At 36.1% G+C, this 12,087-nt stretch overlaps 2 protein-coding genes across 2 annotated transcripts; one reads left to right on the forward strand and one right to left on the reverse strand.

Annotated features, from left to right (window-relative positions):
- Positions 1 to 509: 509 nt before the first annotated feature.
- On the reverse strand, positions 510 to 7,949 carry LOC132699552 (UPF0047 protein YjbQ). Its single transcript, XM_060666341.1, has 3 exons — positions 7,591 to 7,949; positions 7,355 to 7,491; positions 510 to 5,822 (listed from the first exon to the last, which is right to left on the reverse strand). The coding sequence occupies exons 1-3, from the start codon at positions 7,748 to 7,750 to the stop codon at positions 5,607 to 5,609; spliced, it is 513 nt and encodes a 170-aa protein (XP_060522324.1). The 5' UTR covers positions 7,751 to 7,949; the 3' UTR covers positions 510 to 5,606.
- A 972-nt stretch (positions 7,950 to 8,921) lies between these two features.
- LOC132699796 (uncharacterized) lies at positions 8,922 to 11,890 on the forward strand. Its single transcript, XM_060666691.1, has 3 exons — positions 8,922 to 9,059; positions 9,133 to 9,285; positions 11,630 to 11,890. Exons 1-3 carry the CDS (start codon positions 8,927 to 8,929, stop codon positions 11,854 to 11,856), a joined length of 513 nt encoding a protein of 170 aa, XP_060522674.1. The 5' UTR covers positions 8,922 to 8,926; the 3' UTR covers positions 11,857 to 11,890.
- Positions 11,891 to 12,087: the final 197 nt, after the last annotated feature.

Here is a 12,087-nt window from a genome sequence, read left to right on the forward strand (position 1 = left end):
AGAAAAAGTCCTTCAGTAAAGGCAAAAAATAGAACTTAAATAGACGAACCTTGGAGACTCAGTCCTCTTATAATACTTTTACTAATTTCTGGCATACAACAAAATGTCGAAAAAACATTTGTCTATTTTATATTAAAGAACTAAATACAGTACATTTAAAGTGTCACGTTTTTGAGTTCCAGAATTTCCAGTCAAAGCAACTGTTATAAATCTGATTACTGAAGTAAATTAGTTTTTAAAAGTTACGAAAACATACTTTCTCTGCAGTCTATTATGTTCAATCTTTTCTTATGCCTGTAAGTTTTTGAGAAGCTCTTTTTTGGTCATAACTCTCGCCCAGACTAATATCAATTGAAACGTATATTTCTTATCCTCTTTCACCTATATTTCATACCATGAACGCCATGCAACCAGATATACCGCTCGCTACATTTATTTGCAAGGTCAAGGTACTAGGTCGAATTCGAAAAATTAAATAAAATTAAAAGTTTACAAATAAAACCGGGCAGTTCTATTATTTATTAATTTTATTTATGCAAATTATGCGCTAGGTACAATATAGAACGCAAGATCCGCCGCACGAAAACAGCGTGATCACTTTTTTCTTGTTTAAATCTCTCATACCCCTTTTCGGTACTCAGTACGTACAATGGATCAGTTTTTTACCGTTTACCCACAGATTTTCGAATTTCGAATGTAACGTCAATCTAAAATCTTAAAAGTATATGGTCGTACGAAAGCCGCCAATACGAAAATATACGGTGTGAACGCAACAATATAACCTCCTAAATACACAACGTTGATATGCAATTTATTTATTAACATATTTCGAGCTTAGACTACGTTTAATTTTCGTATTATTAGGCGATCCTTGCGTAAGCGCGGCCTAAATATTTAAACGAAACCTTATTTTTTTACATGTTTTTTTCTTTTTTTTTCTACAAAAAGTTATTCCTTTTGAATGTTTCCCGTTTTCACGTACCAACTAAATCTGTGAGCAAAGCAAAAAAAAACCAATCGAACAAAAATATATACAGATTTGTTGCAATAGTGGCAGTGACCTATTTAATAATATATAAATATGAAATGGGGGTTCACCATTAAAAAAGAATCCGTCGATATCTCTTTTGGTACAGTTCAATTAGACTTTTCGAAACACGAAAGTGCCACATTTTTCATAGCGAACTCCTTGCGCCCCGAGTTTCGGAAAAATCGTACCAACGACAAACCAGTATAAACGAGGAGGATGGATATTACTTTTATTTTTTAAAAAAAGGCACCAAAAGGTTCATCATTAAATCAAAATCGTTGGTACGACTTTCAATGAAATGTTGCGCAATATTTTGATTGCTTACCAATAGAAAATCTTCCTCTTTTACAGAGTGGAGGCAAAAATACAGCTACGACTATTAGGCAAATGCTTTAAACCGCGTATCCCTTCTAATTGTTACTTTTTTCCCTAAATGTAATTTACATCGCGTGGGTTTTTCTTTTTAATAGTTATACTTTCAAGGACGGATGGGTAAATAAAAAAAATGACTGCTTAAAAAGTGTAAGCTCGTTTTGGTTTCTAAAAACTAGCCCAATACCCAAGTTCCCACACAAGTGTCGAGCAAAATGTATTAATTTATATTTGCATCCGTTGGCCGAGACATATCGAACGTCTTAAAACTAGAATAAAAAATTGTAAAAAGCCGTATTTTTGCCAAAAAATGCATTTTAATTCGCTTAACAGTAACAAGATTCGACAAATTACGACCAGGACAAATGTCTGTAACGGTGAATTTGAAATCGACATCAATCTACTCTGGCTCGTTTCCAAAATGGAACACAATCAAAACAAATGTTTTTAGGAACTTTTTCATGCAGAACCATCATCATTAGATATTACGGATATTTTCCTGGGGTAACTTGCTTCTTATCCGCCTAGAACATCTCAATGTTGCATCATGTAGGTATATACAAGGTGGCTAATACAAAAAAATATTACAAATTCAATAACAATCAACAACGATAATTCGACAAATGCATGCTGTTACTCTCAGGTGGTTAAAATTATTTTTGTTTACATTAAGAGTACGTTTTAAGGCCAAATATCTCGGTATTCTGCTCGATTCTACAACAACAACAACAACAAAGAAACCCGATTCCCCCCAAACAGTCTACCTTATACCTAGACCCAGCCTAAGTATAACCGTCATGCGACTAAATTAAAAAAAAAGGAACGCAGAACGCCAAGACTGTCTCGAAGAATTTACTAAAAACGTGTGAATAACAAGGTGCAACACTCAAAAAGTGAAAGTATTACTAGTCTACGCTCCCTTTCACTCGTCATCCCAGCAGTACGAAAACGGCCAGCGAAAGAATATATTTTTAATGGTGTACCAACATTTTTGTTGTACCCTGTCTTTTTTATATATATTTTTTTTTGATAAACCGTCGTTGCACGATTTAAATTTTCCGAGCGTGACATAGATATTTGGGACATTTTGGAACATTTAAAAATAGGGACATTTTGGAACATTCGAAATTTTGACAGCCGTAGCGTTTCCTACCAACGTACCAGAATTTTTGAGACACGCAAACCACAAAAACTGCAAATCCGATATTACTTATACAACGCGTATCAAAAATCTGCCACAACGGCAGTGGTAGCGCTAAAAAACCAAGACGTGACATCGTGGAAGCGCGACCGCTTCCACCGCCACAACGAAGTGTCAAATAAGCGCCCCAAAAAGTCTCTATTAAAGTAGCGTAGAACGTTAAACCTTGATAATTTTGAATATTCGCGTAATATCGATGTCATGCCAAATTCCGGGAAAGATTTGGGGAAACAAAATGTCCGAGTATTGCTACAGAAGGAAGACAGACTCATCAGTCCAAAACAACGCACAACTATGTACAACCCGTAATGTTACTTATGTACACGAGGAGCGGAACGGCCATATCGACACTATTCACACTTATTGTCTTAATTCAACTACAAAATCGATAGGGGAGGTGCGAAAGCGAGTTCTATTTTGGCAGTTCGGTTAAAAAATTCAAGACGGATCTACCGAAACTGGTAAAACGTTTTGTTCTTGTGGTTACGTCGATATGGGGCGTCCGTTAACCTCAAATCAATAACAATTGGACTAGCACGAACTTAGAACCGGCGAACGGGTACGATCGTTCAGCTTCTCCGTGTGCGCAATCAAAAATAAGTGAGCACAGTTTACAAATTAGAGCTCCCTATTGTAACAATTACATGTCTTTAACATTCAATATATATAAACATCAACAAAATGGGGCCGAATAAAAATCCAACCACAAATCAAGTGAAATCAAGCCCGCTCTGATCGCTAGGTTAATTTTATAAACGCACGGTTTCTTTATTGAAATGGTGTGAGTATAGCTTCGGCGCATCAAGGTTAAAAGCTAGTCTCGCTGGTTCATTTAACTCGAAGAACGCCTACTTGATGTTCTCAACAAAAAAAAAGTTGGGAAAACGAAATAGAAGCAGTCCCAAGTCCGTAAGGGTGAACACGCTGCACTCATTATTTTGTATGTTTGATGATCCGCACCCCAACTCGATGAAACAGTTACTACCCCCTAATTTCACGGGAGCGTTAAAATATTACTATTAGTCCTTATAACAATTTTTCCCACGTTGCCGTTAGAGAAAATCAGATTAAATAAACAGAGCCCAATTTCATTTAAGGTACAAAGGGAAGAAACAGCAGAATAAGAATATCTTTAGTTTCTTCATATAGCTATTAGAGTCCATGCTGCTAATACAGGAAATTTTGAAACGACGATGAAAAAAATGTTCAAAAAGGCCATTCGATATATACATGTGCGACCATTTGAAATCTCGTTTTTAACAAACAACAGCTGTCATTTCAAACCAGTGCGTTAATTCGAAGAGTATTCTCCCAAAATATACCCAGATCCCGCTAAATGTTCTGGACGAAAAAACGAGTTAAGTTTCCCAACAACTATGTGATCTAATAGCTATATGAGTTTCTTGTTCGCTATCACTCCCTTCATTTTCGTTACTAGTTTGTTTAGGCACGAGCGCAGCACCGTGGAGCGAGTGTTCAATAAACTAGTTTCTTTCCTCCATTGTGATTCGCCTTGCTCACTACTTTGACTTGAATAAATTGATTGTACCATAAAACTAAAACGTACTAAAATTTTATTAAAATATACAGGAGAGTTTCAAAGTCAGAATGTTTGGGACCCAATAGAAGCAACAATGGAAAAAATATAATATTTCAAGCTCCGCTACGGTATTAGCGGATATCCTGTGACCACGCGTTAAAATAGAATATTCCGACACTATAACAAAAAAATCTCTTGGTGTGATAAAACGTCGCTGCAAAGCCAGCCTCCTATATTGCATTCACTACACATTAACAGAGCGCCAAAAAATAAAGACGTATGACTAGTCAAGGTCACTGAGCAATAGCACCTTTCCAAGCAACCGAATTCTGAGTACCTACCGGCTCTCCCCTTGGAGATAAAAGTATATTGTGCGAATTGACAAAAATGATCTGGGCTAGGGGCACAGGTGTAGAGTGCTTATGGCGGAATGTGAACGTGCTGAAAAACATATGCGGAATAGGCCACATATCAGCGACGAAAACATTAAATTCATTTGGGCAAAATTCTAGCGGCACCCAAGATCAGACGTAACAGGCTCATAACATCATATTAAACAGCATTTTTTTTAGTATGTCCACTTGGCACCTAAGTTAAAAGGTTAAATTTAGTCATACCATTTAAAGTTTAACTGAAATGTGAGGTTATGTCATAAATTCCCCAAGCCGAAATGGTTTCTATCGTCAAAAATAAAAACAATCGAAAATATGACGCTTGTAATGGCGAATTCAATACATACCAGAGTTTGTGTGATCTGGGAGTAACTTCCTGAACCAGGCGAGAGGATCATTGTAACGTAACGAAAAACTATTCTTAACCAAGGTAATAACAAACATTACACCAAAAATACATAAAAAATGCCAGTGTTTAGAGTTCTGCAATAATAAATAATATAACCATATCAATTCGCCCAACTGCAAGCTCTATTATCTGACGCTTAATTTTCAAGTTTCGCCTTTGGGTTTCGTTAACCTGCGTTTTTCAATAAAATGAAACGAGAGCCTGTTATTAGTCACGACCCATAAAATGGAGACAAAAACCTATGTTTTTTTCCTCAGTAACACAAGGTAACTTAACTTAGTAAGTGAATTATTTACCAAAAAACAGTCTTCGAAGTAACGAAAATTGAAATATCGCCAAGAATTGATAACGCCCGGGAACGAGAAAAGCCCAAATCATCTTTGTGTGTTGAAATGAAATCACTATCGTCACGGCCAATAGTCATTACGAACAAAATATAGATATATCATATATCTATCCCCTTTAATCTACACAAAAACCAAACCGAAACCATATTTTATACAATGTACAACTATGTACATATTGTCGTTAAGTATATTTTGTTGAAAGTTCATTTTGCGCTTGGGGAGCGTGGCTATGCCCGCAAAACAGTCACGCTTACTATTATGGTTCACTCGAGGTCGCTCTCAGTGCTTGGACAGAGAGTGCCCCGAGTGCTTTCCCTAACTGCTCGTACTCGCCATGGGGCTTACGGGCGACAAGGGAGTACAGGTGGCATCACGTAAGCAACCGTTCAACGTGACCAGGAGTTTACGCGAACCCGCGTGGTCCCTGTGTTCGCACAGCCAAACGCCTTGCCAAGTGCCCAGATTCAGCTTACCCTCTGTTATTGGAATGGTGAGGGAGGATCCCAGGAAACACGCCTTCACGTGAGCTGGCTGCATTTAAAAACATCGCATATGAAAACGCCGCTCTCAACTACATTCACTTAACAGCCTATCTTCGTACAATAAGGAAAAAAATTCCGATTTCAGCTATAGATTTTCACGTCCACTGTCATTTCATGTTAACGCGAAAAACTTTATTTGACCCAAATATATTATGATGGGATATGGTTATTTCAAAACGAATGCGAAAAACTTGGGGGGTGTTTCTTGGCTTACAATAAATAAATATATATTATATTATATAAACGATGGCTCAAAACTCCATAAGGAAGATATCGCGCTACGAATAAGTGGAAAAAATATGTTTTTATCTTAAAAATGAAAATAGAAAGAACAACAAAATATTACGCAAATATTAGCATTATAAAAACACACTTTCTCAATATACGGGCTTATTAGAAACGTTTAAAAAACTAAAATGTATTGCATGTAAAAAAAAAAAAATAGAAAAATGGTTTGGTTGGGTGCTATGGAACGGCTGTATTTTGTACCAATATTTATCAATTAACTTCTATACAATTTTATTTTAAAAATAATTTATTAATAAATATTGCTGAAGCTTGATCTCTACACAAAATGCTTATCTGCAATTTCTGCATTAATGTGATACACCATTATTGAATTTACACTCTCATTATTGAACAATTCAATAATAATATAACAAATTTTTGGATCTCCTTCACTCATTTAAAAAAAATAAAAATATTGCAAAAGTGTGTTTTTATAATAGTAATACTTCTGTAATATTTTCTAAATAAAAACATTATTTTTCCGCCATATTTTTAGCGCGATATCTCCCTAATAATAGGCATTTGACCCAACATTTAAAAAACTACCCTTTCATACTAACAAAACTTCTAGATTCCTTTTGCGTCGTCGGTTATTAATAAATGGAACTTTGAACAATGGACACTTATTTTAAACAAACATTCACGCCCTTAAGTTTTTCACATCTGTTTTGAAACAACCAACCTGTAATGAGGTTAAGGTCAAAATCACATTTGTTTACGGCTACCATAATTGTAAAAGTATAAAAAGCTATGTCCAAGACAACTGAGGAGTGGTTCATAATATAGAATATGTACAAATTAGAAGGTGGTGATAAATTAATATTAGAAATGTTAAATAAAGAATTTAAAATCTTACAATAGATCTAAAGGTGAATTTTTTATTTTGTGGAAAAGGAAGTCGAACTAATTATTTTTGTATCATTTTAAGGGTGTACTAATGTCAAAATGACACCCCCTGTGACAGTCTGAGGACACATTCAAATATGTATTCCCTGTTGCCAAACTTCAATCCAAATCCAAACATTTTAAATTACCATTACAAAAAAACAAAAATGTTGGATTAACTTAAGATATTTTTAATAATACCCCAACTGTAAAACCCATACCTTATATCCCAGAAGAAAAAGGTTATCTTTTCAAATTAGATGTGGTTCTTGCACACTTTTTACGATATTTCTTAATACAAGAATGCATAGACGCGTTATTTAACGAGGAAAAATTTACAGCAATTACCATATCATCGGGTCCTTCACATGAATGCCTATAAGGTAAATCTTCGGGAACAATTTTATTTAACATCATTTCCATATCGTCTCGGACATCCGGATCCCAACTTTCGTTTAGGGCTAAGCTGGCACTAGTGTGAAGTACTGCAAAAAAAACGACGAACCATATTTACGATAATATTTAACAAAACAATTTGGAGAAACTCATTGACAGTTATCCCGGTGAGGCAACCAAATACTCACTTTGGACGTGACAGAGACCGATGGCGAACTGCGATAGCTCAGGTATCTGCCTCAAAATTTCCTCAGTCACCAGATGGACGCCCCGATGTTGCGGCCTCAGGTTTATCTTTTTTTGAAACCAGGCCGAATTACTCTGAATAATTCTGGCCGAAGAAGCCATGTTTGACTTGCCACTGCCGCTGTCGGTCGCCAGTTTGAACGTTTATTTATAACACCGATCACAAACAATCAAATTCCACTAAAGCACTTTTAGACCTCAAGATCATTATTATCATGAGCAATTCATTGACGGATTTTTTTTATAATAGTTCCAGTGGAAATTATAAAGGTTACACCAACCTTCCTTTCCTAACCGCAGTACGAGCGGTCCGTTTCTGACAGTTCGTCCCGGCTCGGGAATCGTCGGACGGGCGCGGACCGAATGCGCGCGTGATTTAAAAAATTTAATGTACCGGATGTCCCCAAATACACTACTAAATATATTTATTTACTTCGTCGGCTTTGCTTTAGGGAACAAAAAAGGATGTTGAAAATTTTTACCCTCAAATTTTGCAGAAGTGATAGTGTGTTAAACCTTTTCGGATTATTTTTATTTTTAATTCCGTGCATTATTCTGGTGCTGTTGGATCCACCCAGCCCAGCCTATGCGGATAGTACAGGAATTTTTGAAACGAAAATTATATTGAGATGGCCCATTTTATATGAGCATGCGTGGTCATTTGAAATTTCGTTTTCAACCAATTAGACTTGACGGTGTTCAACAGCCATCATGGCCGTTGACAGTTCGTCAATTCGCACAGGTTTCAGTTTAGATGTATCATTTTTACAGCAGTATTTTCTCATAATATGCTCTGATCTATTTAAATGATTTGGGAAAACGAGTTAAGAATATAAAAATCGCTGTTTAGAAAGAAAATAACGAAAAGAGCAGATTGGTGAGGTACGTACATTTTTCATCAACAGGGCCACTAAATTATCTAATAGAAATATGGATTCACCGCTCTGTCAAGTTTGTTGGAAAACTTACCTTTAAAGAACATTTCACATTCCGCGTCAAATTCTACTGTTCCGAAAATATACATAGACTTCATATAGACGAATTTTTTGTACTAATTTAAAAATTACCAATGACTACTAGTAGCTAAAATCGAGATATAATGAAGTGTTACACTCTGTATACATTTTTCCTAGAAATATAATCTTGCATGTCGTCGCATACATCCATTATATAAAAAACTCTCGGGGTAGGTGTGTGGCCCAATTATGAAAAGGGGTGCGGCCACTAACACCCTCAATTCCGCTAATTCAGTCGATTTTCATCATTCAGAAAAACAACATGTCGACCGCAACATTCGAGGCTAATCCAGACAGCGAAAACGAACCGTGGATCGAACGGCCGGCAATTGAGGGTTCGAAATTTCGCATATGGCACCTGATGTTTTTCAGTTTTTGCGCCTTTAGCTTTTTGGGTGAGCCCCTGACGTAGAAAAAATTATTTTTGTTACTTATGCGCCGATGAAAACGTGCTGTTTCGATATATAGTGGTCGTCATCTGTTGTTGCGTACGAATTCGAATACCCAGAACGAAGCAAGAAATCGAGGCAGATTATCAACGCAAAAAGGTCGCCAACAAGTTTAAGAAGCGTCTGAAACACATCAACGATCAAGTGATGGAGTCCATCGATTTGAAACGAGGTAGCGAACGAATTTAAAGCTCGATTTTCACGACACAATTTGACGCAGCGGCGTAAACAATTTTTATCTCGAATTTAATGCGAGTTGCAATAACTTTCGTGGAATTTTTTATATTGCCTATTGGATATTTGCATTAACAGCGATTTCGTAGGTATGTCGATGATCTAAATTTATATACTCCATTTTTTTTGTTAGTTTTGGTTAGTTTTGGTTTCGAAGTGACTGCTAAAGACAGATGTCAGTGAATACCGATTCATGATTTCACTGCACTCTAGATACTCACGTTGATAGCGGAGTAGCAGAGACTAGATTAGCATGATTGGTGGTTGCCAATGATTGCTATTTTTGCAATCAAACCATCCAGCCTAAGAAACTATCGCAGCAGTACTCAAATTTACCGGGTGATACAAGAAAGTGGGAACACTCTATAACTATTAAACGGCTTGAGATAGCGATTTGAAATTTGGAAGGGTTAATATAGGCTAAATGTACATTTAGTTGCACAAAAAACCCGATAAGGCAAAATATTACTTAGTGGCTTTGCTTCTATTCATTGTTAATTGTCAAGTCGGTAAGATTAAAAATGCAGAAGAAACTCTCGACAAGCTCATGCAGTGGAAAGAAAAAAACAGAGTTTCTTCTGAGATTCAACGATTAGAATTGTTTGTTGAAAGTGTTTTATTATGGTAACAAGTTGATATGCTTTTGGAATACTGGGATACAGTCAAAAACTGACGTAAGTATTGTATGTATACGTATGTCATAAGCGACAAGCAGTTTTTATCGGAAACTCAGAAGAACAAGAGAATAGTAATATTTTGTTTTCTTTTCAAATCGGTCACTTCCAACCTCAACAACGTCGGTAGAATCGATTTGAAAGTGGTATATCAACGTGTTACTGTAGGACAAGTTTTACATTGACACATTCATTTATTTTGGAACTGGAGTTTTGTATTTATTTGAATTAAATAAATGCGATAGATATTTACTTAATAACCAGTTTATTTTAAGATGAATAATAAAATGTCTTGTATACGACACTGCCTGGTTCTAGAAATTAGTTTCGCTGGAACCCTTCCTAACATTTCTGGAGTTACACTATCAAATGCGCTGTAATTTTTGTAGGTTGAACAGTGCAGTTACATAAACAGGGTCTTTCACGTATCCACAAACAAAAATATTTAACAGTATCAAGTCCGGTGACCGTGGGGGCCAATTGACTGGATCGCGTGTTGAGATTAGTCTACTCTAAAATCATGGGGAGGCGCGCCATCCTGCTGAAAATACATATTTAATGTCACGACAACAGGTAAATCATCTAACGAGTCTTGAATTTCATTTTTAAGAATTGTAAATATCTGTACCAGTTAAGGCACCATGAAACAAAAACAAGCGCAATAATTTGCCTTCCTATCACTCCTGTCCAAACGTTGATTCCGAACTGTTCTTTAAACTGTCCGGGACGAATAATTTTTTGATTACTTGTTCTGTCTGTGATTCATCAGTGAACAAAATTGAGTTAACGAAATTATTATTCTCGTCATGTTTATCTAACAGCCAATTACAATATCGAAGTCTTCTTACACAGTCATCTTCATAAAGATGTTGATGAAGGTTATACTACTTATATAAGAATGACAGCCGTGTTTTTTTTTAATTCTCCTCCCAGATGTCTGTTTCTTTTCCTTCCAGTGAGCTTATTTTTTAACTGATTTTGAAAATTTCGGTGTCAAAATGTTGGAAAAAAAGTATCGGTTTTAAAATGTTTTTGTTCGCAATAGAGTGCTATTTGAAAAAACTAGGTTGTCTTAGAAAATTAATAGTTCATTACATTAAACGCCATTTGCCATTAGACAAGTAAAGAAAAGTTTTCTTTACAATTTTTACCATGATCAGGTGACCCGGTACATAGTATTTATGATGGTCACAGCCTCCTAGACACACTATTCAAAAATTAAATTTGAATCCAAAAATGCATAAGTTGTAACATTTAAAATTCGAAAGTTACTATCGTTTCCGCTCAAACCGGACGACATATTGTTAAAAAATTGGACATTCGGCCTATATTAACCCCTGAAATTTTCAAATCGTTCCCACTTTCTTGTGTCATCCGGTATACACAGTAAGTTTAACTTACTTTCGGCTGATGACATTCCATTTACTCAAAGTTACACTAACGGTTTTCTTTTAGTCGCAGAATCTCGGCGTGCAAAAAATTTACATTAGTTTTGGAAACAAGTCGCAGCGTCAAGTTGCTTCATTTAATACCTCTAAAAATCGGGTTTATGATAAAGCAATGGCGTCCGATCGAATCTTATTATGTTACTTCGCCACTGTATTTTAGCACTGGAAATTATTATCGAAACAGATTTTCAAAGTGATAATTGTAAGCGGGAAGAATCCATGCCGTGCGAGGTCGTGAATAGCGAAAGCGAAAAATTAGTGGCTCCACCCGAAATCGGCGACAGGCCGAAAAACTTCGGCAAGCTTGTCGCCAACGTAATGAAATTGGGAAAATTTCCGCCTGGCAGCGAAGTTTCCAACGAGGAATTTTGCCAACGCTGGGATTAATAAAAAATGTGTTTTTCATGTGGCTTTTTTGTTAACGCGCCGAACCATTAATTATTAAACAAATTGAATATAGAGTGATGACATCGGAATACTTGTATATCTATTTTTTCTATTATTACGAAGAATAATTGACACTCGGTTTTTTTCTGGTAATACCACTTTTATTTTTCGAAGAGACAGTTACTTTCAATTACATTCAGCACCCTGACCCCAGAGATGTTTTCTGCTTTA

Source organism: Cylas formicarius, unplaced genomic scaffold, assembly GCF_029955315.1.
Source record: "Cylas formicarius isolate icCylForm1 unplaced genomic scaffold, icCylForm1.1 PGA_scaffold_3__17_contigs__length_32017465, whole genome shotgun sequence".
NCBI classification, from domain to species: Eukaryota; Metazoa; Arthropoda; class Insecta; order Coleoptera; family Brentidae; genus Cylas; species Cylas formicarius.

Coding starts and splice junctions, on each gene's coding strand:
- LOC132699552 (XM_060666341.1), bottom strand. CDS start 7,750: ATGGCTTCTTCGGCCAGAATTATTCAGAGTAATTCGGCCTGGTTTCAA. Junction 7,492..7,590: donor CGGTCTCTGTCACGTCCAAA/GTGAGTATTTGG, acceptor TTTTTTTTGCAG/TACTTCACACTAGTGCCAGC. Junction 5,823..7,354: donor GTGAAGGACCCGATGATATG/GTAATTGCTGTA, acceptor TTTTAAATGCAG/CCAGCTCACGTGAAGGCGTG.
- LOC132699796 (XM_060666691.1), top strand. CDS start 8,927: ATGTCGACCGCAACATTCGAGGCTAATCCAGACAGCGAAAACGAACCG. Junction 9,060..9,132: donor TTGCGCCTTTAGCTTTTTGG/GTGAGCCCCTGA, acceptor TTCGATATATAG/TGGTCGTCATCTGTTGTTGC. Junction 9,286..11,629: donor GTCCATCGATTTGAAACGAG/GTAGCGAACGAA, acceptor ACTGTATTTTAG/CACTGGAAATTATTATCGAA.